Source organism: Tachypleus tridentatus, chromosome 11 (assembly GCF_004210375.1).
Source record: "Tachypleus tridentatus isolate NWPU-2018 chromosome 11, ASM421037v1, whole genome shotgun sequence".
NCBI lineage: Eukaryota > Metazoa > Arthropoda > Merostomata > Xiphosura > Limulidae > Tachypleus > Tachypleus tridentatus.
The window spans coordinates 73,824,204-73,851,040 of record NC_134835.1 but is presented as its reverse complement, the minus strand read 5'-3'; the positions used below and the strand labels follow the sequence as shown (position 1 = coordinate 73,851,040).

At 33.6% G+C, this 26,837-nt stretch overlaps 1 protein-coding gene across 2 annotated transcripts in view; it reads left to right on the top strand.

The window, feature by feature from the left end:
• The window catches only part of LOC143232469 (dehydrogenase/reductase SDR family member 12-like), a 28,563-nt gene extending 1,820 nt beyond the window's left edge, over positions 1 to 26,743 (top strand). For both annotated transcript variants that reach the window (XM_076467971.1, XM_076467972.1), the window contains exons 2-9: positions 1,250 to 1,383; positions 11,936 to 12,018; positions 12,671 to 12,766; positions 13,319 to 13,400; positions 17,373 to 17,434; positions 21,399 to 21,597; positions 24,510 to 24,647; positions 25,155 to 26,743. In XM_076467971.1, coding sequence (XP_076324086.1) covers positions 1,250 to 1,383; positions 11,936 to 12,018; positions 12,671 to 12,766; positions 13,319 to 13,400; positions 17,373 to 17,434; positions 21,399 to 21,597; positions 24,510 to 24,647; positions 25,155 to 25,267 — 907 coding nt within the window. In that variant the 3' untranslated portion in view covers positions 25,268 to 26,743. The remainder of the gene's footprint in view (positions 1 to 1,249; positions 1,384 to 11,935; positions 12,019 to 12,670; positions 12,767 to 13,318; positions 13,401 to 17,372; positions 17,435 to 21,398; positions 21,598 to 24,509; positions 24,648 to 25,154) is intronic.
• Positions 26,744 to 26,837: the final 94 nt, after the last annotated feature.

The window sequence follows — 26,837 nt, the reverse complement described above, 5'->3', positions numbered from 1 at the left end:
AGCAGCCCAAGAGTTGACAGTGGGTGGTGATGACTAGCTGCCTTCCCTCCAACCTTACACTGCTAAATTAGGGATGGCTAGTGCATTTGCCCTTGTGTAGCTTTGCATAAAATTCAAAAACAAACAAAATTTACAAGAAAACAATAAGTTTTTACTCATAAACTAAAATTTTCTATAAATATAAATAAAATATAAAAATCTTGTACATGTAAGCAATAATTTTCTTACTTATAAATCCAAAATTTCTGTAAATAGGTACTAGAAGGTTATTACCCCATTACTTTATGGCTAAATACTTAGCTGAAGGTTTCATGTTTTGAGAGTAAAGACAAATCTTTTTCTACACAAATATGTTTCTTGTGTAAGAAGTATGTTTTTCAAGAAGTGTTCAAATTTCCAAAGATAATTATTGAAAAAAAGGACCAAAGTAGACCCATTAGAGAGACTAATGCCTATCTACCTTCTTCCAGTGTAAAATGTGTACTTTTTTACATGTACTACAAAGCTGTTGTTTAAACTATTCTTAACTTTTCTACCAGTTTAATAAGAGTTTAATAATGAGTAATAATAATAATGATTTAATAATGAGTAAGTAAATAACATTTTAAATTGAACCGTATTAAAGGCTTTCAGAAATCATGATGTACAACACGAAGTACTAAAAAGTAGAAGCCCAGTAAAAACAAACAAAAAAAATCAACAGGAACTTCAGTATCTTTGTTATTCTGTTTATTCAATTCTACATATAATTTTTGTTATATAGCTTTTAGTGTGAACAGCCCCAGAAGTTAGGAATCTTGCTTGACCCTTATTGCACATGTTGATTTTTAAGCTTGTTTAAAAGAAAAAAAGATATTTTTGAAGTGCATTAGTTTTCTCACTATTTTTATATTTTGTATTGTAATGACAAGGCATAAGATAAAAATTATACTGAAAAATGGCTGCATGAGTCATAGTATTATATAGCAGTAATTATAGCCCATTTAAATTTAATCTCAAAATTATATAAGAGTATTTCATAAGATCGTTTCATAAGATCATTTTTCTTTCTTGATTATGTTCACATAATGAAGTTATTGTTTATTTCTCCCAAGATAACTTGAATCAAGGTTAACTAATTTTTTTTTCACAGCAGATTGACTCCTTTTAAATAACAAAAGCTCATGATTTTCTCTGTTATTTCACAAGATTGCGGTGTATATGTAGATACTCTCATATCATCACCTAATCATATACTTCATTTTTACAGGAGTGGTTATCAATCAGCAAGCAAAAGTTTTAATTCACTTGATCTGGAGGTGCCTTGTAGTGGGAAGGTATACATGGTGACAGGAGCAAATAGTGGTATTGGAAAAGTAATTGCACAAGAAGTAGCTAAAAGAGGTAAGTTAGTTATTTGAAACAAGTTGTTGAAACCAGGGCTTTGTGGTATTCTTAAATAAAACAAAGTATGTAGCTTGGGAGAAGTATTTTTAAGTGTGCTATTGGAACACCAGACACTAGTAAAAGAATTATAGTGTGTGTGTGAAGATTAGTATATGTTGAGATTGTCTTTGAGGAAATTTAGTAGATTTTACTTTATATTTAATAACTCTTCTAAATAATCTGACTTTCAAGACTAATGCTTGCTACTCCTTTTCATTGCCATATGTGTGGGGATATTTTCCAGAACAAAATCTTTCCTCCAATGATGTATGAACAACTTCTATTTTCAGTGTGTTTGTGTTCTATATGTAACTGTTCTAAGTAAATGTAAGTTAACTTATTTCACTTGAGTATTTTTAAAATTAATTTCAGACATGTACATATTTATGGACTCCTTTTCCCTCCTTCACATGTGATTCGTTGTTCAGTGGAATGATGATCATGGATAGTGGGTGTTGGCTAGTATTATTTTAGAACTTGTATCGACATGATGTGCAGAGTTATTGAGTAAAGGACGGTTTTACTGTGAAAATAGCATTACCATATGATGAAAAGAAGTGGCAGAAATTAGTCTTATTATGACAGTTAAGTTGTCAGAGAAAATAAGAAATATGTATTGGTAAGTGCCTGTTTGAAATTTACTTTAATTATAAAGGTTTTATATTTGAATAGAGTGTGTAATAATTTAAAATCTATAAACTATTAAATGTAGTAATAGATGGAAAGTAAAAGTTAACATTAGGTATGTACATTTCGTGTTAAACTAATCTTATTTTTTTTAGTCAAACCTTGAGTCATTAGAGCACATTAAGAAATGTAGTGGTTGTTGATATTTTAAATCACTTTCTCAATGAACTCAAGGTTGGAAAGTTGTGTAGAAGTAATTCACCTTAATTGGTCCACATTAAGATTTCAGTTGACTTGAAAGATGGATGTTTTAAAATATAGTTACTGAAGAGTATTGTTTACAGTGTAATTTAAATAAGTTTATTATATGAAATAGCCTATGAAATTTGAGGATCAAAAATAGCTGGGAACCATTCCTATGAAATATCTGATACTATTATAATTTTCATGCACCAGGGTTGTGAGATTAATTTGTATGCCTTATGGATGTTAAAAATCTCTTCAAAATTGAAGGTTAATTAATCAGATTCATGACAGAGATCTGCAGGTTGCTCTCACACATGCTACTGTCGTCACTTTCTTGATACAAACCTGTCATGAATACGGAGATTTTACAGTACTTCCATAGAAGACTTGAATAAATCTGTAACAATGTATAAATAATGAAGCAGGACACATTTTAGTGGTGACCAGAAGATTAAAAAATACATGCCTGTATATTACAGATGGACAATAGAAATCACATTAAACACTGTCAGATATTGTATTTCTTTCATGTACTCTTTTTGTTTGATATTTAACCCAGTAATTCTTTACAGAGTTACAGATTATGAATAAAAATTATAAAATTAACATAGAATATTTACTGCTTATTTAACTTGCATTAATCATAAATACACAGCCTAAATCTACCACCAAGAATCGAAAAATATTCTTATCGGAACTGCATTATTTTAAAAACACTGCTTCTTTATAGGGAAACACACTGTTAATGAGAAAGAAATAACCATAATTTATATTTACAGTGTATGTTTGAGTTGTTCATCTACACAAAAGTATGTTTTGATAACAATTGTGCATTCATAGTATGTGTATGTAAAACGATAGTTGACTTCTGTTTTGATCAAACTTCATTATTATTTACAATGTAATTATTATCTACCCATATACAATTTTTAAGAAGCTACTGTTAAGTTTTTATTTTAGTGCTTAGTGATATCTTTTGTTCTGCACTGTTCGATTAGGTCAAATGTTTATTTTTTATTAATGTGTAGTTCTACTTCCAGGTTAATCAATAATTAGATTAAATATCTTGTTTGATTAGGCTGAACAAGGGTCTTATTTTCAATTTGGTCATGGTTCTGTTTAAAGGTTAGTAGATAATTAGGTTAAATATATTTTCTTTAATACAACATCAAATACTTATGTTAATTTCTTTACAGTTTTTAACATTTTTCACTGAATTGACTATTTCATTTTTGTTTTTCTTTGTAGTTTATAATTCTTACCTTTAACTTTATTTCATTTGTGAGTCCCAGTATTGCTTGCCTTTCTCCTATAATAGCTGAACCCATTTTCAGATAATTTAGATTTTATTAGTTTTCTCCACCTTATCATGGATTGTCTTCCAGTCCTCTACTGTAGAATCTACTAGGCTTATTTCAGTATTTTTTAAGACACATTTCACAGTATGTTCCCCTTCTCATGAAATGTTTTCTTGGTACTTGCAAGCCTTGCCCTATACAAGCTTTACTTCTTTTTTGCATCAGCTTATCATTAAGCAGATTTTTCTTTCTAGTTTTGTGTCATTCACATCTCTGTTAATACTATCCATTTTATCTCCTACCTAGTTTTTTAGCTCCATTTTACCCTACAGACTCTCCTACAGGTAATTTTTACTTTCTTCCACATTCTTTCTTTAGTGTTCCACTTATATTTAGGGATTTTTGTGGGATATTTTCTCCTTCTTCCCTCTATATTAGGTTGTTTGCCTTCTTCAGTTCTTTTCTTCCACATGTGGCTTCTTTGCTTCTGTCATCTGTTATGATGGAACACTGCTGTTTGTTTACCATCCACTGCTAATGGGGACTTTAGATCAGTTTTTTTTCTCCACCAGTATGTTTTGGGGACTACTCCTGCACATTTACCATTACTTGGGATATTAACATTATTCTTTTTTTTTTTTCTTGGTTGCTCTTTTGTTTGCTTCTTGGATATTATAACCTTTATTCATTTTACATGTTTGGCATCTTTTCATCCTTTATTTATCATACCTACAGCATTTCTTCATTTGTCTTGCATGCTTGATGCTGATTGCAATTCTGGATTGACCTACCTCACCTCAATCACTTCTTGAGTTTTCTGTGTTTTAATATGAAGCCTTTGATAATATTTGAGTAAGATATTTCTGCATGACTGAGAATACACATGGTGTACCTTCTAACCTTCAGTTTTTCACCACATGATTGAGTACCAGGTTTTTTCTTGGCCTTTGGACTTGTTTAGGCTCCATGTGTGTTTTGTGGGGGTGGAATGTGTTACAGCTGACTTCCATATTTTTGACTATTTGACCTGCACCATTCATTGGATGTCTAGCTTTGGTTAACTCCTATTAAACTGGTGTAGTCTTGCATACTCATCTACTCCTTCCACAGTCAACTCGAGCTGTTGGATTATCTATATGGATACGTTTTTCCTGTTACCTCACATTCTAGTCTCTTTGGGGATATGTATTTTTAAACATCCTCTCATTTGGGACTATCTGTTCTCTTCCTACTCTGTCATTTACACTTAATACAATCATCTCCAATTCTGTGCTTTGGGTAGCTCTTTCTTGCATGTCAGGATGCATCATCCACCTGTTGGCATCCTTCATTTTTTTCTGAGGCTGTGACTGGGTAAATTACCTTTTCTTATATTTACCTCCTAGTTTTCAGGGGCATGTCCCTCTTTTTCTTTCTGAATCCCACTCTGTAGCAAGGGGTGTCTGTTCAGGTGTACTTTAACTAGTTAAATTCATACTGTAAGACCATGTTGATTTACATATTATGATTTCCATGGTAAACAAAACATCCACTGCTAAGATGGAATGTACCACAAGGTCACTTTTAGGTTTATCCATACAATGTTTGTTTCATTAGTTTGACCTTCCCAGACTGTACTCATGCATGGACTGCAATGACATAGTAGAAGGGAATAGTTATCCATCCCTGTCAAGGTTTGTATTGAATAAATTGGTATGGTCTGCTTTTCAAAATAAGATTTCATGGACACTCATTGCACTGTTTCAGGTGTTGACATTTCTCCAGACTTTCCACTATGCTTTTTTCCCCTTGTCTTCTAGTGGAGTTTGAGAGGCTTTTTCACTTTCAAGCTCTAAACTGTTAATACCATTTGCAAGACAGGTTGACTCTGGAGTTTTTCTGCAACTCCCCTCAGTGTGGATTCCTGTACATGGTGAGGGGACCTCCCAGAGAAGGTTCTGTTTTTCAATTTACCTCCTCTGGGATCTAAACATTCACCCACATGTTTGTCATGCATGGTGACCTGTGAAGAGGAGGAAAGGATCCTGGTGGTTGAGGGGTCCAACCCAAACACATCATTTTGGCTTTGAATTCCTTTAGACGGTCAGCCTTGGGGTGGCCCCCATTGGGTCAGTCAGCTGGTGCACTTGAGCTAGGGTCAGTCAAGTACCAGTGTTGGATGTTCTTAACAGATGTTATGGACATTGTATCTAATGCTGGTGTTTGGGTATAGTATTCACGACACCCTGGCATTGCTGCAGTATCCTTGTTTGGCATTGTAGTGCATCCCTTCATAGGGCTCCATGGTAAGTGGGGTCAGTGGGCACCAAAATATTCCTTTTTTTTTATGGATCCTCCAAATAAAACATTAAATAAAATAATGAAAAAATAGTCCATAGGTAAACAACCACATCTTGAGGATTCTGAGCAGCAAGCTTTAACATCTGTACAATCTGTTGTACCTCATTTTCTTATACTACATTCTTGTTTAAACAAACCTTTTTCATTTATAAGGGACTGGAGGAACTTGCTGGCTCTCCAAAGTCAGTAAAGATCCTTCGATCTGGTGACATATTGGTGGAAACATTCATATCTCAACACAGTGAACTCCTTTTGCATTCAAAGGCAATTGGGGATGTACCCATTGAGGTTATTCCCAATGCTACTTTGAATTCATTATGAGGAGTTCTTGTTGAAAGGGATTTGAAGAACATCCCTGAGTCTGAGATTCCTGCTGGTTTCTCCACCCAAGGAGTTTCTGCAGTGAGACATCTCCACTCACAAAGAGGGAATTATGATACCGACCAATGTCTTAATTTTAACATTTATGTCACCACACCCATCTTCCACCATCAAGGCAGGTTATCTTAATTTCAAGTTATGGCCATATATTCTGAACCCTCTCAGATGTTTCTAGTGTCAGTGGTTCGGTCACTCAAAGATGTCATGTTGTGGTTCCTTGACATGTGCTCATAGCAGTGGCAAGGACCACAATGCCTGTGAGTGCGAAACAGACCCTCATTGAGTTAATTGCAACAGCTCTCACCCATCCCACTTTTGTTCTTGCTCTAAGTGGTAAGAAGAAAAAGAGGTGCAGCGTTTGAAAATGATTCATAATATCATTTATCCTGAGGCTCAGAAATTGCTGTTCACCACTTCATCTTGGACATATACTGCTGCACTTTGTTTTACTACTACAGTGGGAGTGTAGACAGATCTCTTTGTGCCTCCAAAAGAATCATTCTCAAAACAAATGAAAAGCCTTTTGACCTCCATGGTTAAAAAAATTGATGAATCAACTTCAACACCTATCTATGTCCCTTACATTTCAACAAATCCTAGGATCCACACTCTTTGGTTCCAGGTACAGGTATTTCCTCGGATACATCTTCTTTTCCCACCCCAAGATGCAACACGATCATTTGTTCATGTTCTCATTCACTGGAATCCTCTTCTGACAGCAAAGACTTGCCCCATCGACCCAGGGCAGGATCCATTGAGGTTGATAGACCTCCCTCAAATAAACAGTGAAGGAAAAGGCATGGTCGTAAACAGAAGGGTTCTCCACCCAATTCACCTACACATAAATGAAAATGACCACCTTGATACAATGGAACTGTTGATGTTTACATTCTAATCTGGATGACATCAAAACACTGATTGCTTCCTACCATCCTGCATGTCTTTTTTTACAGGAAACATTTCTGAAACCTGCTGATACAGTCACCTTTTGGCAGTTTTCTTTGTACAGAAATGACAGGCTGTGTGATGGATGAGTGCATGGAGGGGTGGCACTGTTGGTTGATCAGCACATGCCCACCCTGTCTTTGCCACTCGACACACCCTGAGAGGTAGTAGCCATTCGTGTTTCCTTGGGTCCTACCATCACTGTTTGTTCTCTCTACCTGTCTGGAAAGTCGTATGATCCACCTGACCTTGATGCTGTCATTGAACAGTTCCTGTTTCTCATTTTAATCCTGGGGGACTGTAATGGACATCATCCCCTCTGGGGAAGTCATGATATTGATGGGAGGGGGTTTCTCTGTAGAGCATATGCTCTCTGATCACAAACTTTGACTTTTCATTACTGGTTCTTCTACTTATTTTCATGCACCTAGTCAGACATTTACTGCTGTTGATCTCTCAATTTGCTCCCCTTTACTATTCTCCCATTGTTCATGGAGGGATGTCAATAATCCACGAGGCAGTGATCATTTTCCTATAATTTTGAGAGAGACTGACCATGGTCAATGCCACCCAACCCATGTAAACCAGTGGAAACTGGTTCAAGCAAACTGGCCCTCTTTCACTGCTCTTAGTGAGCTTGATCCTGCCATCATCTGTAAGTCATCAGTAGATGACTGTGTGGCAGCAGTAATTGACTGTATTATACAAACAGCTGCTACATGTATTCCTAAAACCTAGACATGTTTTTTATGATATTCTCGTCCGTGGTGGAATCCTGCCTGCCACATGGCATGGAAGGCTCAAAAACGGGCCTGGAATACTTTTCATAGGTATGTCTCACTCTCGCACTGCATCGCTTTCCAGCAGGCCCTGCACATGCTCGTTGAGTAATATGTCAAAGCCAGAAGGAATCTTGGATTAAGTTCACAACCAGCATACCTTCTACCACCAGTTCCAAAGTCATATGGGACAAGATTCAAAAGGTCAGTAGGCAATATAATTCTGTTTCACTCTGGATCTTGCTCTCTACTGTCCAGGAAGTAGCTGATACCCAGAGAATTGCCGATACTCTATGTGAAAGCTTTTGCTGGGTATTTAGCACTTCTGCTTCTTCCTCCACTTTCTTAGCCATCAAGACTCGGGCAGAGTGATCACCTGTCTCCTTTCGAGCTGACTGTCTCTATGACTATAATCGTTCCTTTACACTGGTGGAACTCAAACTGGCCCTTCATCATCTGGCAGTACATCTGTTGGACCTGATGATGTACACTATAGAATGCTGCACCATCCATCTTCTGCTTCTCTTGTTATTCCTCTGACTGTTTTTAACAAGATCTGGCAGGAGAATGTTTTTCCTGATGCATAGTGCCAGGCTATTATCCTACATTTCTCTAAGCCTGGGAAGGATCCCAAGATTTTTTCAAACTACTGTCCAATTGCTTTGACAAGCTGTCTGTAAGATTTTAGAGAGGGATGGTTAATGCTCATCTTGTTTGGTTCCTCAAATCAAACAACCTTCTCTTGCCCACCCAGTGTGGGTTCTGAAGACAGCTCTCCACCATGGAACACCTGATTTGACTTGAAGCATCAATCAGAGAAGCCTTTCTCAAACAACATCTTGTATCCATATGCTTTGACATTGAGAAGGCTTATGATACAACATGGATGTATGGCATTTTGTGGGACTTCCATATATGTGAGTTGCATGGCCATTTGCTCATTTTTATTAACATTTTTTTAATGGACAGGAAATTCCAAGTTTGTGTTGGTTTGACACTTTCACGTTCTTTTCTACAGGAACTTGGAGTCCTTCAAGGCTGTGTTCTGAGTGTCACACTTTTCAGAATAAAAATTAATGCCATCACTGAACAAATCCCTCTCACTGTTGCAAACGGGCTCTATGTCGACGACTTTCACATCTCATGTCAGTTGTTGAACATGAGGTATATTAAGCGGTAGCTACAAACTGCCCTCTATCGTATACTGAAGTGGACCACAGCAGACGGCTTTAACTTCTCTCTCTCTAAAACCATTTGCATTCACTTTTGCCACCAACAGGGTATTCACCCTGATCCTGAACTCCGTATTGGTTAAGTTGTGCTGCCTGTGGTCCCTGAGACAAAGTTCTTGGGGCTTATCTTTGACTGTAAGCTGACCTTTATACCACACATGAAGCAGCTATGGGTCTAATGTATCAGAGCACCAAACCTCCTTCGTGCCCCCTCTTCCACCGCTTGGGGAGCCAATTGATGTTCTATGCTAAAGATATATCATGCTCTTATTCAATCGAAACTCCACTATGGATCACTGGTCTATGGCTCTGCCAGAACCTTGGCCTTAAAGATGCTGGACCCCATTCATCATTCAAGGAGTTTGGCTCTGCACTGGGGTTTTCTGCACTTTCCCAGTTCAGAGCTTATACATACAGTCTCATGAATCTTCTTAGCACTTCTGCCATTTGCAGCTGTCTTTACTATGTGCTTTGAAACTTTCTTCCTCATCAAAACATCCCACCTTGGGTTGTGTTTTCCTTCCTTTGTGGGCCATACTTTTTCAGAATAGACGATCTGCCATTGCTCCTTTTGGCCATCTTATTTAGGTGCAGTTGGATAAATTGGGTCTATCCTTAGATAACATTGCTGTATCCACTGGTCAGCCCATCCCACCATGGCTTCTTACAGTCCCCAAATGTGACCTATCTTTAAGTCATCTGAGAAAAGCAGACACTCCCAATTGGAAATACTGTCTGTTATTTGCTAAACATCTTTTAAACCATCCTTCTGTTCCTACTTATACAGATAGTTTAAAATCAGGTGACTGTGTAAGCTTTGCCATGGTCTGTTGTGGTTCGGTGGTTGAGCACAGAATCTCCTCAACAGCTTTTGTATTCACTGCTGAACAATATGCCATTTCTTTTGCTCTGGATCACACAGAAGCTAAGCAGTACTCAAACTGCTCTCTTTATATTGACTTTCTTAGTTCTCTACTGGCCCTGGAATTGCTTCAAATTAGTTCATGCCCTGTTCTTGCTTATATTCAAAACTGAGTGTCCCATTTCTCTTTAACATCTACATCTATCCAGTTTTTACAGATACCAGGCCACATTAGTATTTATGGGAATGAGCTCTCTGACACCACAGCTAAATCTATCTGCTCTGGCACTATCACCACTATGCCTGTTCCATACATGGGCTATGGTCCCGTATTCAAGGCTTGGCTCTGTGCCAGATGGTAGTTAGCTTGGAGTGAGCAATGCAAAAACAAGCTTTTCCAAATAAAACCCTATATTTCACTTTGGCTGTCTTGCTTTTTTAAGGATCAGAAAGAGGAAGTTGTTCTAACTAGACTATGCAGTGGTCACAGTTTTTTGACTCATCGTTTTCTTTTATCTGGAACTGATGCACCAATGTGTAGTCTATGTAACACTCAGATCACAGTAAGCTACATTTTACTTTCTTGCTGTCATTATGACTCTCAACGACGGCACCAAGGTTTGTCCATAATGTTAGACAGTGTTATTGGTGATGGTGACACTGTCCACCATGGAAATATTATTAGTTTTTTAAAGGCCATTAATCTTTTTTATGCCATTTAAGTTTTTTAAATTTATACATTAGACCTTTTTTAATGTGATTCCCTTTTAAGAATCACAGTCCATCTAGTTTGATTTGAAATTAGAAACTGGCTGTAACGTTAAATAACTCGAAAGCAGGATTGGAAAGACCAACTTTAGGTGACTAATGCTGCTGTTTGAACTACTTGTTAGTCATCCTTGCGAGTTATTATTAAAATATTGCTACAAGTCCTTTAAAACTTTTATTACTTTTTGAAAATGGCCATAACCTCAAATAACTCAGAACCAGGACTGGAAAGGCCAACTTCAGGTGACTGACAGTGGTTTTTGTACTTATCTGTTAGTCTTCCTGGTGAGTTATGATAATTACAATTATGCTACAGAAAGTCCTTCAGAACTTGCACTTCTGTAGTTTTTCTCTTAACACTGTAGACTAGATGTAAATATTGGTTTTATGCTATTTGTTTATTTTTAAACTTTGTTTTGTTTTACCTTAATTTCCTTTTATGAATTTTACTAAATTTAATTTTACATTTTTACCAGATGTTTAGCACAGATAGCCTAGCTGCTTTGTGCCATAAAACACAGAATCAACCAACCAAGGATTTTCAGAGTTGTGGTTGGTTTCTCTTTGCCCAACTGTTTATTGTTTTAATGTTATTTTATATGTATGTTGTCTTGAGATGTCCTTTTATTCAGACAATAAATTTACATTAGTATAGAAATTTCAAGAATATATAGTAGTGGTGTTACCAATGTATAAGTAATTATCTTCAATGCTGCATGTTCTTACCATTCCTATATTAATCTCATATTACTTTAAGTATAATACACACTCCACCACTGTATGATTTTAAGTCTCATTCTTTTGATTTGTCCTTGTTCAGGGTAATTGATGAGGAGTAAACTTTCTCCTAACTGGTATAACTCAATGACAAGTTGTAAATCAAATGGTAGATCAAGTTTCATGTTTATTCATAATATTATTTAATGATTAAAAAGTGAGCACCATTCATGTTGTTACTTGTATATTAAAAATTCAAACCATTGTTAACTGATGGCTGATGGTTTGAGTAAACATAATTATTGTTCCTGCTAGGTGGTACTGTTCACATGGTGTGTAGGAATAAGGAGAGGGCTCTGGCAGCAAAACAAGAGATAATTGAGATTACTGACAATGAGGTAGATGATATTCTGGATTTTTATTATTGTATATAATGCAGTGACTATGTTGAAATTTATAATATTTGTTATTTAAGCAACCAAAAGTAGTATAGTTATTTTTGTTGTTAGAACATGAAGACTTTTTTATTGAACACTTATAACACTAATGCTTTTTATAAAATCTAATTTCATATTGAATGTTTTGTAACTGAGAGAAAATATGTGTCTTAAATCATTAGTGGGTTGAGCATGGCTCATTGGTTAGGTATATTGCATATTCTGGTATGTGAATCTGATATTTGGGATTGGTTGGTTTCAAAATGCTGTTTACTCTTTGCATAGTTTGATCATATATGTAATGTTTTTAGGGAAGTAAATTAAAAGCTAGTTATGAATACTTTTATTGAAATTAACTTTTGGTTGTGTGTTAAATACTGAAGTTTTAGATGTGATAGATTTGTATAATTATGTTGTTTTATCAGAATAAGAAATATGCATCTTCAGTGTATCTGATGAGATCAAAGCTTCAATTAGTATCAGGAGGTACTGAATGTTTTAATATCTGTATGTCTTTTGTAAATGGTGAAATCAAATTTTGATAGTATTTATTCATATTTTACATTATATATTTTCCATTTTGATTTGTATGCTGCTGACATGTCTTATGCAGAATGTTGAAGTCCATATTGTGGACCTGTCAGAACCTAAACAAGTGTACAGATTTGCCAAAGAGTTTGCTGAGTCACACGATGTCCTTAATGTTTTGGTAAGTATGTTAAGTCTTCATCACCATTCCTTACACTGAGTAAATTTATTAAATGCACCACATTTAAAATGATAAATAAATTATACTTTAAACATTTCTTCACTTATTTATACTTGTGACAGAAAGTGAAATTTTATTCACATTAATGAAATGTAATCTGGAGGTTGTATTTATTGGAGGGTAGTTTTAATACCTTTTGATTAAGTTTATGAGCAGTTTCTAATATTGTGGTTTGTGGTATATACTCTTTTAATATGCTTTATTTTGAGTGCCTCTGTAAGTTTGTAGGAGTGACATGCAAAAAAAATTGTTCTATGTCATATAAGAAACATCTCATATGTTGTAGTTTGTTCCTATGCACTTGCTAACTCATAAGTATGAAAATATACATGTTAATAATCATATACTAGTTTTAAAATGAGTTAGTGCAAAAGGAAATAAGATATATTTATTAGGTCCGATTTAAATATGAATAATAAAACTAATATTTGTGACAATTTATTAATTTGTTTTGTACAACTTGTTAAAAACCAAGTATTCATTTTTTTTCAGGTCAACAATGCAGGTTGTATGATCAATGAGAGAGAATTAAATTTGGATGGAATTGAAAAGAATTTTGCTGTAAATACTTTAAGTATGATAACTTTATTTTTTGGTTTGTTCTTTTAGTTTGTATCTAGTTAAGTAACAACATATGATCATTTCTCGATATCTATTGTGAAATTATTTGCATAAATAAAACCTAATTAACTTTTGTATGCACATTGTGTTTTAGGTGGAAAAAATTCCTACAGATTCTACTAAAATTTGTGTATGTGATTAAACGTTCTTGGCCTTTATAGGGGTTTCTGAAAACAGATCTACGTTGGGTATTGAAATTACAACTTATTTATACATTTGAATATAAGAAAAGATAAAATCAGTTTTGTAAAGAAAAAAAAAGTTGTGTATGTGAAATTTCTCAGTTGTAAGAGACATATCCAAGTTTGATTAATTAGCAAAATATTTGAAACACTTACTGAAGTGTTGCAATAAGTAAACTATAATTATCACAATAATTAGTTCAAATTCTTCATGTAAATAAATTCCACAGAAGTAATACTATACTATAATGTTGAAATATCAGCTCTTCAACATTAACAACAATTAATTTCTGGTATTATTGCCTCTGTACAGAGTTTGATTATTTGCATGAAGAAATATGATTATAAAGCAAGAATGAAAAAACAGAAAGAAAGAAAGTGGTTACATAAAACTTTTTATTTTGACTTCAAGTGTTAGAAGCTTAAGAGTTAACTTCAGAAAAGATAGACATCTAGAGCGCATTCATGACTTTTAAGTGCACAATGATTGTGTACGTATATATGGATGGTGTCAATAGGGCTAACCTTTTAACCAGCATGTAATCATGTACTTTAACTCTGAATGTATTAAGTGTACCTTTGAGAAATTTGGCAAGCTTTTAGTCAACATTACAATGCTCTTTACACAAAAAATCATATATTTTCAATACATTATTATTTTATTAACAAAATTTGTGAATTTACAAAGCATTTATTCAGTCAGTTTGAGGGAAAGATGATTTTCATCTTAAGAATAAAAAGTGCTTCTTTTAATCTTAGTTTTATATTTCATTTGTGTAAACCTCTAGAACCTCCTTCTTTTAGAAAGTTTTTTTTTATAAAATTGTGTAGTTTATTTCTTTTCTTTATACTAGCATTAAACTGTAGTGTTGACCCAGTATGGCCAAGTGGTTAAGGTGCTCGACTCGTAATCTGAGGGTCGCAGGTTCAAAATCCCATTACACCAAACACGCTTGCCTTTTCAGCCATGAGGGAATTATGATGTAACAGTCAATCCCACTATTTGTTGGTAAAAGAGTAGCCCAAGCGTTGGTAGTGGGTGGTTATGACTAGCTGTCTACCCTCTGGTCTTACACTGCTAAATTAGGGACAGCTGGTGCAGAAAGCCCTCTCATGGCTTTGCGCAAAATTGAAAAAACAAGCTGTAATGATAGTCAAAAATGTTAGTTAAAACTAAATTTCTAGAATGCATATTGTGAAAAACAGTTTCATTATAATTATTTATCCTAAGTAGCCTCAGGCTGCCCCATTTGGATTTACAAACTTAAGTCAAGGGTTTGATTCTCCTCTTTGGTTACAGCATATAGCTTGATGTGGCTTTTCTATGAAACACACACACACAGTTTCATGCTTCTAACAGTTTTATCTGGTGACAGCTCAAAGTAAGTTAGGGTAAGAAATTGAGTTACATCATGTAGTAGCATACCCTGTGCATTTCTCAAGGATAAATTTAATTTTCCTTTTCAGTTGATTTTTTAAAACTATCCTGTTCATTTCTAATTTTTATATATCAGTTATTTTTTAAGAAATACATAACAATAACTAAAAACATACATAAAAATGTGATTAGTAAACCAGTTTTCCTGATTGTGTCAACTATTCAGAAATAATTCATGTAGTTTTAAAATATGCATTTTACAACATAAAAGATATATAAAACACAAAAAAGAATGTCCAAAACTACTAATTTATTTGGATGTCTAACTAACTGATAAATAAGTTTAAAAGTTTCATTGCTGTTTGTAACAGTGTCTGATCAACAAATGTCAAACTTCACAATGAAATCTTGGCTTTTATTGCTAAAGCTCAAACATTCGTCTTTTTGTTATATAACTTAGAATTTCCTCTTCCTGTTGGTTGTAAATATGCTTGGTGTAAAAGAGGATTAAACACATTTCTTGAAAATGATAAAGGAGTGTGACAGTGTCTTTTTGTTATATAACTTAGAATTTCCTCTTCCTGTTGGTTGTAAATATGCTTGGTGTAAAAGAGGATTAAACACATTTCTTGAAAATGATAAAGGAGTGTGACAGTGTTTGAACAAATACAGTGGTATGTCAACAAAGCAAGAATGGAAGTAAAGGTTGAAATTGTATATTGTAGTTTCTCAGTATCTGTATTATGTGTTTCTAACTAGCTGAACAGTCTGAAACCTTTATATGCAAAGTTTTAAAAAAATCTTTAAATGGCCTGTATTGTTAAGGTGTAGCAATGTGACTGTCATTTTCATACTTGAGGTTGAGTGCATTATATTACAATGATTTTAGAACCTTATCTTACCAGTGCAGCCCATGATACAACATCTTTTCATGCTCTATATAAAGATTTTTTTTTATCTTGATAACAGCCTTGCTGTTTAGTTTTGTTACAAAAAGGTCCTTTGTAACACTGTCATGTCTAAAGCACACTCTTGCTCCCTGCTGCTTTCTTTAACCAATATAATGTATGAAGATAGTTTCCCAGTGCCTGTTTTAACAGTCTGATCACACAGAAATCTACAGGCATTGTATTTGATTACTTGATCATATACCTTTGTATTGAATAAAATTAATATGTTTCATTCTCCAGCTGCTTGATATATGTGACAGTTGAATAAATATATCATGGAATTATCTTGTGTACACATGACTTATGTTACTTTTCCAGATGGACATTTTTTTTATTATGTTATGTACTGTTGCCTGGAATAGCTATCATCACTGGTTTATGTGTTTGTGGATTCCCGCATTAGAAGTTGCTACACTTTGTTTATTACAACTAAGGTACGACTTGCTGCAGGCTCTTTTTTTGAATGGTCCAGGTCTTTAAGTTGACCCATATCCTTTGTTTTTATTTTTCAGTGTCAATGAATATGAGGGATATCACCGTATTAGAAATCCTAAAACCTCACGTCTTTATGATCAGAGTAATCATGAATATTTTTTGTTGGAAAACGACTTGCATACCCTTCTCCAGAATGATCAGTTTCCTGTAGTATCATACAACTTACAAAATGGTACATAATGTCAAAATGTAGTTTTGGTGCATGACTTTACATCAGTTGTACTGGCTTGTAGTTAAGCACAAAGTTACACAAAGGTCTATCTGTGTTCTGCTTACCACAGGTGTTGAAACCTGGCTTCTAGCTGTGCAAGTCCAGAGACATAATGCTGTACCATTGGAGAGCATATCAGTTGTGACTTGATAACTTGCTAATTCCTAATTATTTTAATATACTGTATTCAACCATGATCATGAGAATTAAGCAGTACAAGTTTATTCTTATTAGCTCTTTTTGTGCTGCAGTAAATCAGTTTAAAGGATGGTGTATACACTTGAAACTTTGTTTTGTTATGTATTTCAAATAGATTTTATGTACTTAATTTAAAAAAAAATTGTTTAGCATAAAATATGTGCCTCTGATATTCTTTGCAAGTAGAAAATATTTGAGAAATAATTGAGGTTTCCTTAAAGTTACATAAAATACTTAAATGATACATAAGACAATTGATCAGTAATTGTCCCTGTACTTTCTAAGGTAGTTTAGATTGTTAGTAATGTTGTCCATAACTCATGCAGTTGTTTCTTTTTTAGTTCTTATGTATGAAGCTAACTTTGGTAGCTACTGATAATTAAGATATCCAGCATCATGTACTTTTGACATCCTAAGATACAAAACTGATTAGTAAAAATAAGTTATCCTTGTATACTTTAAAAGAACTGTGTTTTCAACTTAATCATGGTACTTTTATTGTAATTTTTAGGTGTCCATATTTTAACCACATTGCTTGTTCCTATTTTGTCAAAAAGTGTGGAACCAAGGGTGGTAAGTAATTAACAGTAACTGTAGTGTAAATAATTATTTAGTTTTACATAGCTGTGATATCATGTAGGGTAAAGTATTATTTAGTTTTAGATAGCTGTGATATTCTGTAGTGTAAAGAATTATTTAGTTTCAGATAGCTGTGATATTCTGTATGATATTCTGTAGTGTAAAGAATTATTTAGTTTCAGATAGCTGTGATATCCTGTAGTGTAAAGGATCATTTAGTTTCAGATAGCTCTGATATCCTGTAAAGAATTATTCAGTTTAAGATAGCTGTGGTATCATGAAGTGTAAAGAATTGTTTAGTTTCAGATAGCTGTGATATCCTGTAGTGTAAAGAATTGTTTAGTTTCAGATAGCTGTGATATTCTGTTGTGTAAAGAATTGTTTAGTTTCAGATAGCTGTGATATCCTGTTGTGTAAAGAATTGTTTAGTTTCAGATAGCTGTGATATCCTGTAGTGTAAAGAATTGTTTAGTTTCAGATAGCTGTGATATCCTGTAGTGTAAAGAATTGTTTAGTTTCAGATAGCTGTGATATCCTGTAGTGTAAAGAATTGTTTAGTTTCAGATAGCTGTGATATCCTGTAGTGTAAAGAATTGTTTAGTTTCAGATAGCTGTGATATCCTGTAGTGTAAAGAATTGTTTAATTTCAGATAGCTGTGATATCCTGTAGTGTAAAGAATTGTTTAGTTTCAGATAGCTGTGATATCATGTAGTAGATAAAGATTTTATTCAGTTTCAGATAGCTGTGATATCTTGTAGTGTAAAGAATTTTTGTAAATATGCATGGCTATTTTTGAATATATATTATTTTAAAACAAATGGATGATGTGTTGTTGTTTATTGTTTGAATTTATTGCCAACAAGTCACAGATACTTACTGTAAAAGAATCCCAGCCCACACAAAAACACTGCTGGCCAAAATATTAAGGCCAATGAACATAAAGAAGAAATATGCATGTCACATTGTTCGACTTAACCACTTATTTGAGTAGAGCTTCAAAAGATGAAAATAAGAAAAGGGAAAATAAAATAAAAACTTTTAGCACTTAATAGGGAAAATGTGAACACTATGAAATTAGCCTAAGTACTAGCTGGTCAAAAGTTTAAGACCATACTGAAATTAAGTCCTTTGTGTTCAAGCATTAGCATTGTCAACATCTCCCACTGACATCTCCTGTGTTACACTGGGTAAAAACATGGCAAAGGCTAGAAAAGTTGACAGAGTTTGAACATGGCAGAATTGTTGAGCTACAAAAGTGAGGTCTCTCTTAATGTGCATCACTGGTGAGATTGGGTGTAGTAAAACTGCTGTTGCAAATTTCTTAAAAGACCCTGAGGGATACGGAACGAAAATTACAAGTGGTTGGCCCAAGAATATTTCGCCAGCATTGAGCAGGATGATTCGACGGATTGTTCGGCAAGACACCAGCCGATTGTCAAACCAGATTAAGGCCCTTATGGACGCAGAATGCAGCTCAAGAACAATAAGATGGCATCTACGAGAGAAAGGCGTTAAAAACTGTAAATGTCTTTGAAGGCCACACCTCCTTCCATACCACGAAACAGCTCGGTTAAACTTTGCTGAGAAGCACCAAACATGGGACATAGAAAAGTGGAAGAAGGTTTTGTTCTCTGATAAGAAAACATTTAACCTGGATGGTCCATACAGCTTCCAACGTTACAAGTGGTTGGCCCAAGAAAATTTCGCCGGCATTGAGCAGGATGATTCGATGGATTGTTCAGCAAGACACCAGCTTATTGTCGAACCAGATTAAGGCCCTTATGGATGCAGAATGCAGCTCAAGAACAATAAGACAGCATCTACGAGAGAAAGGCATTAAAAACCGTAAATGTCTTTGAAGTCCACACCTCCTTCCATACCACGAAACAGCTCGGTTAAACTTTGCTGAGAAGCACCAAACATGGGACATAGAAAAGTGGAAGAAGGTTTTGTTCTCTGATGAGAAAAAATTTAACCTGGATGGTCCATATAGCTTCCAACTTTACTGGCACAATAAGGATATCCCACCAGAGACATTTTCTACACAACACAGTGGAGGAGGTTCCATCATGATCTGGGGTGCTTTCTCATTCCATGAAACAATGGAGATTCAGGTTATACAGGGGCGTCAAACAGCGGCTGGCTACATTGGCATGTTGGAGAGAGCATTTTTATTGATTGAAGGCCCTTGCTTGTGAGGAAATGACTGGGTGTTTCAGCAGGACAATACTGCAATCCACAATGCCCACAGGACAAAGGACTTTTTCATGGTGAACAACATGATTCTTTTGGACCATCCAGCTTGTTTGCTCGAACTGAACCCCACTGAAAATGTTTGGGGGGGGGGATGGCAAGGGAAGTCTATAGAAATGGATGTCAATTCCAAACAGTGCATGATCTTCATGAAGCCATCTTCACCACTTGAAACAACATTCCAGCCAGCCTTCTGCAAAAGCTTATATCGACCATGCCAAAGCGAATGTTTGAAGTGATGGCCATGCAACTCACTACTGAGACCTCTTGTTGGGCATTTCCTACCCTGTTTAGGACTCCTTTTTGGTATGGTCTTAAACTTTTGACCAGCTAGTATTTAGGCTAATTTCATAAGTTTCACATTTTCCCTATTAAATGATGAAAAAGTGTTTTGTTTTTATTTTCCCTTTTCTTATTTTCATCTTTCGAAGCTCTACTCAAATAAATGGTTGAGTCTAACAACGCAAAATGCATATTTTTTCTTTATGTTCATTGGCCTTAAGATTTTGACCATCAGTGTATGTAAAACCTTGGTAAGTGTTTGTTTGTTTCTTTTAACTTAGAAATTGGTAAAGATATTTTAGTTGGCCCCAGAGCTAAACTCTAAGATCTTAATAGGGTGAGGTATAGTGGAAGACTAGTTTCTTCAGATTATAACCAGGAGTGATTTGAGGATGAAAATCAACTTCCAAGGTGATGACTTCAACAAAATAAACAAGTTTGGAAGCCAGTAAAATTGCATTATTAGGTTTACATAGTATTACAAAAAAAACCAAATAACTACAATGTTGTTCAATTATTTGAAGGGTGTGATCAAAAAGGCTTTTGATATAATAACTAAAAGTTTAGAAATTTATAATTCATGTATGGAAGAAAGGATTTCAATCATAAATAGTTTGCAAGAAAAAACTAAGCACAGTTTTTGGACAATTTACTTATGACATTTTAAGTTTTACAAATTAGGAAATTGTAAACAAAATGGAAGACTAAAGTTGGTTTAATTTATTTTTTGAAACTATCAACTTCAAAAAATTCACCATTCCATTTCCATAGTGTTTGATCTAGAAACAAACAACAAAAAATATACAAAGACCACAGATTTGCAACTATGTTTCATATGATATAAGTTACATCCATGAAGCTAGTCAAGAAGTTTGAATATTTTCATTGCAGTCGGATGGCAAAAATTAAAACTAGATTAGCAGTTTATTATTTATTTTATCTAAAACAAATGTAAATAAAATTGACATCCAAACATTTTATTGATATTTTTATTATGTAGCCAGTTGGGAGATCTGACAAATATTTAGAAGTTAGATGCCATTTTTCCTTGCAACAATCAAAATACTGGGGTGAAAAAGCATTTCAACTTACACTATAGAGTTGATAGATAGTTTAAAAATAATTAATGTTTTGCACACTTCAAATTGCAGAAAACTGAATTTCAATTTTGTACTTTGGCTTTATTAAATAATAAGTGCTATTGATTTACGTGATCTGATAAAAGAAAGTAATACATATCGATGTTGTTTTGGCATCATTAACCAGCATTGCATGAAAAGTGCCATTGGTACATGACAAACTTATAGATTATTGAAAAGACTTGTTTGTGTTTGAGTAAATGCTTCTCTGTATTTCATCATGCAATAAATATATTTGATTGTTGACCAATTTTCCTAATTACTGACACTTTTTGTTTGAAAGGTTACAGTATCTTCTGGTGGAATGTTAGTACAGAAACTTAATGTTAATGATCTACAGTTCCAATCAATGAATCCTTTTGAAGGCACAATGGCCTATGCTCAGAACAAACGTCAGCAGGTGATCATGACAGAAAAATATGCAGAGAAATATCCAGGTGTACATTTTTCATGTATGCATCCTGGGTGGGCTGATACACCAGGTATGGATGAGGTGTTGACGTATATAGTAGAAACGCTTTAATAAATTCTGTTAAAATTCTATGGGAATACACTACTTATAACACTTGAAGGTTTTTTATAACAATGTTGAGATACTGTAATGGAAATGTTTGTTATATTCCCATTATATGTAATACAACTTACTTTACATTGAAACAAGACGTTTTTGACATCTTTTCATGTGTAAACTTGTGGTATTCTCAGTTAAAAGTAATTCTCTTAAGAATAAAGAAGATTGGTTCAGAAACTAATTGGAGGATTTGACTAGTAAGTACATCACAAAAACTGTGTAGATTAAGTTATTATTTATTGATTAAATATTCAAAGAGTAACTGAGTATTTAGTTTTCATAACGAGTTTTATAAGTTAATTATTTTAAAAGTAATAGTTGTAATGTTTCAATATGTAACTGTACAAATCATACACAGTTTAATTGTTGCACTAAGCTTTTGTAATATGGTCACTAGAAAGCTAGGTATTTCTAGATTTTCTGTCATGTGTCATAAATAAGTGCAGATGCAGAATGTAAGTAAAAAAGCAAGTTAAGTGAGAGACATTTAGACAAATTTATACTAAGTGATTGTCAGTTTAGTTGTAACAGTTGACTTATGAAGTGATTGTTTCACAGTTTATATTATAAAAACAGAGATAGAGAAAAATAGTTTGTCTTGTTAGTTGTGTTCTAAAGTAATTGAACCAGTCTGAGTGGACTTTTGATGTATAAGAGAATTATTTAAAGCTGTAGATTCAATTGTGGTAAACAATATTGTAACAAATTTTTGTACATATGTTTGACTTGTTTTGAATGTATTATTTTAAAATAAGTGGATTGTGTCCTATCCATTTATTGTTAACAATTTGCAGACACCTACTGTAAAGAATTCAGTCCCCATAAAACTGCTATTTAGTAAGCCAGCCAGGATTTCATAGTGGTAAACAGCAGAGAAGGAAAATATGAACAACAGCAGAAATAAGTAGGTTTTTATATGCACAACTGTAGTGGTGGCAAACATATTGAAGTTTACAACCACACTATTTAACCATAGCAACAGAGTTTGTTAAATGGATACAAAGAGTTGTGTCTTGGACTCAGAAATTGAGAACTATAAGAGTGTTAAACAACAAGACCTAGAGAGGAAAGAGTGTAGGCAGAGAAGTGAGGAAGAAAAATTAAAAGGAAAGTGAAGAGATTGCAAATAGAAATAATACAAATTGAGAAAAAATAAAAGGAGGGTGAGGAAGGACGAGAAATAGAGTGAATAAAAGCACAAATTGAGATTTTCAAGCTTTCTCCACAGGAAGAAGGAGGATCCATTGATGACAAAGACCAGCCCACCCAAATCTGATGAATGGAAAGACAACATGGATGCTTACCTAGAAAGATTTGCACAAAATCAGAATTGAGACAAAGTGACTGTCTAAGCCTCCTTCTCCCAGAAATAGGGCCTACAAGTATATTCAGGTATGTCATCAGAAGATGCAATGGACTATGACAAGTTAGAAGTGGCCTTGCTGAAGCACTATGAATTTACTGAAGAAAGGTTTCATTGGAAGTTCAGAGGGGTTGCATTTGATACCAGAGAAGCTGTGTGTTAGTTTTTTGGCACATCTACAGTAGTACCTCACAAGACTGACATGGTCAGGTGTGAAAATATTTTTGAAGGATTGAAAGATCTACTGATATTTATATAATGTAATGAATTTGTGTACATATGTTTCACTTGTTTTGAATACATTATTTGAAAATAAGTAGATTGTATGCTATCTGTTTATTGTTGATACTGATCGCCTACAAATCGGACATCTACTGTAAAAACTTGACAAAGACATTCTGAATCCTTTGGCTTTTTGAAAGAAAGAGACTGGACGTAACGTGAAATAGTCTTCATGCATAGTCACAAACAGTAAAAATGTGTGTGTATAGGACAACACTTATAGGTTTAACTTTGGAGAGTACTGTTATTTGCTGAAAGCTAAACTTCACTTACAAAATTAATGGCTTGAACATGAGGTAGAGCTACTAAGAGATTGTAGTATTATATACTAAATTCTATAATAATCTCCCTTTTGTGATGTTAGAACCACCTATGCTACTGTTGGATAGTTATTTTAAAACATAACAAACTTGTAACCTAGAGATATACAACTGAAGGCCCCTGATGTTAACATTGATGCATGAGATGCAACTTTACAACCATATCCCCTCACAGGCAGACCAGGTGCTATCTCAAGTGTGATAAAGGTAGCTAGAATGAAAGCAACTTAACCACATGTAAATCATAAGTACACAGAAAAGTGGCAATATTAAAGTAAGATGGTGGAAAATACAGTATTTGTTATATTACAAATTCTCACTTGTATTACAAACCATTGTGTATTTCTTGTTAGAATCCTTACATATAACAGGTCATGTCCACTATAGTATGGGGTTTATGAAAACTTAATATTGCAATACCAATTTTAAGTAAAGTCCTCCACATTTAAAGTAAATTTTTAATATTAGAAAAACTAGATAAAGTAAGGTATATAGTTCTTATTGCATAAGGAGGTAGTGAAAGTTAGAGCATTTTTGCATTAACATGTGATGAACTGACAAGTGGTTTTATATAAACTGACTTGAGCCTTATGACACCAATGTGTGAATCATGTTTAACCAGATATATTAACATGCTTGCTAGTTGCTTTTATGTGGTCAATAGTTTTTAAAGAAGGTAAGTGTGAATTTGGAGAAGTGATTTAGTAACAACTTAAAATGTGAATGTAGGAATACTTTGAGCATGTGAAAATTAAGAACTCTGCTTGTTGAATAATTTCTTGCTGAAAATATGGACTTTGTTTTCCAGTATTAGAAATCTTAATTATAAGATTTTTATACAAAAAATTGTATTTTCAGCTGTGAGAACATCAATGCCCGCTTTTTATGAAAGAATGAAAAACAGGCTACGTACAGCAGAGGAAGGAGCTGATACTGCTGTCTGGCTTGCAGTTTCTCATGCTGCCTTAAAAAATGCTAGTGGAATGTTCTACCAAGGTTTGCTGTTAAACTGTTTTTAATGTGATCATTTTCAGTGCCATTAAATGTTTTATTATATTAATTTTTAATTGTTGATACATAAAGAAACTTTACTAAATTTTTTATAAAGAACAGGAAACATTGTTCTGTCCAAGTATAGATGCAATACTTTCTACTTATTTTTGCAATACACAGTTTTAAATATTTATTGTATAAAAAAGTCAGACATAATTTCTTTAGTTTCTTATACTTTTTTATGTACGTGTATTCTTGTAGTTAAAATACTTCTATATCTGTTCCTCCATTTGTACTATTGTGTTAGATTAGTACTGTAAAATAACTTTTAATCCAAGTTGAACATATACTGTAAGTGTACAAATAATCAAATAGCTGTATAATGAAAACAACAAAAGATAAAAATATGCAAGTCTTGTCCTTGCACTGAACACTTTGAAATAATGTATTTGGAGAACATTAGGCAGTATTATTTTTGTTTTTCACTTCATGAATTTATTTCTTCATTAGATCGCAAGCCAGTGTCAACACATCTTCCTCTTGCATGGACAAAATCTTCTGCAGCAGAAGAAGATATGTTAATGAATACTTTGGACGAAATGATTGAAAAATTTAAGTGTTAGACAGAAAGCTTTATCTCTGTAGTGATATCACATCCATGTTCTTTTAATTCAACATTACATTTGAGATCTTTATTTTCTGTTACTTGTTAGTTTTGTATTTAATTGAATCTTAAAGCTGACATATTTTGAGTATGGAAATACAGTTAATTGGTAGAAGGTTAAACACTATTTTAATTTTTTCAAGTAAAAAATTGGTCAGTAAAATATCTGTGATTAAAGTGAACCAAAATACTAAACTTTAACAAAAACTTCCTGTTAAATAAGTTTGGTTACCATGTCAGTCTTTAAATGATTTTATTTGCAAATTGTTTTTAAAGAAAATGAGATGACTGCTTGTGAATGTATATTTAAAAGATGAGCCCATTTATAATCAGTTTCTGAACAAATAAATCATATGACTACGTTATTTGTAGTTATAACATGTAAATAACCACTCCCTGCTACAAAATACATTTAATGTTACATATCTTACTCAAAACTCTGGATGAGATATTTCTTGCTAAATGAAGTGTTTTTGTAAATCAATTTTCAGTACTGTAATCTTGAGCTTTTAAGAGGTGCATTTTGTGATTGAATTGGAACCTGTTTTTGATCCAATATGTAAAATAAAGAAAAAAAAGTAAAAATAACAAGTAACAACATCAACTAATGATTAATACAATGCACTACATTCAAGTATTGGGACAACATATGTGTAATATTAACTTCCATCAGTGGGTTTGTGGGAGTTTATGTAGCTATAACCTCGTAGAGCATTTCTAGACCATAATTTACCATAGGAATGATAATGACTCAGTTTCACGCTATATGTAGTTTTATTAAGTACGTATGTATATAAGCTTGGTGTGATAAATGTTTTCTTAGTTATTTTGTAAATGTAATGTTATTCAAACCATAGAGAAATAGAATTTCATTTTTTAAACACTAAACAGTAATTTCAATTCTACCAGTCAAATTTCTGTTATCTTTTGCTTTTATTACCTAAGCATGTAAATAGTTTTCCTGGATAACATCTTGCCAAAGAATATGAATTAACACAATTTGAAATTTTTAGTTTATTTGAAGAGATGCACTAAATATAAGTTATATTAAAAGTGGTCATCATTAGAAAGGAATGTAGATTTACTTTAAATATGAATATGGGGGATAACAACACTCTGTCTGACATGGAAATGTAATTGTCAAATAGACTGAAACTTGCATAATTTTATATAACATTTTCCAAGTTTTCAACATGAAATCAACAAATATGTGACAGTGTGCCTTTACTTTTTCTGACTAATATTCATGTAATTTTTAAAGTTCGCATTTGTAATTGCTTACAAGAAGTGTTTTATATTCTACCCCACCTTTGATTCGTGGGGTTTATTTCTTTATAAAAAGTATATCTGAAGGTAATGTGAATTTGTAAGTTATCTTTTCATAAATGAAGTTTATATCAATAAAGTATTACAAACTTAAGTTTAAAAACTAAAACCACCTGCTTTCTGTAAACTATTAATATTGATAAATGAACAATGTAGTATCAGGTTTTTTAACAATATATAAATTTTATAGTTTTGGAATTTTT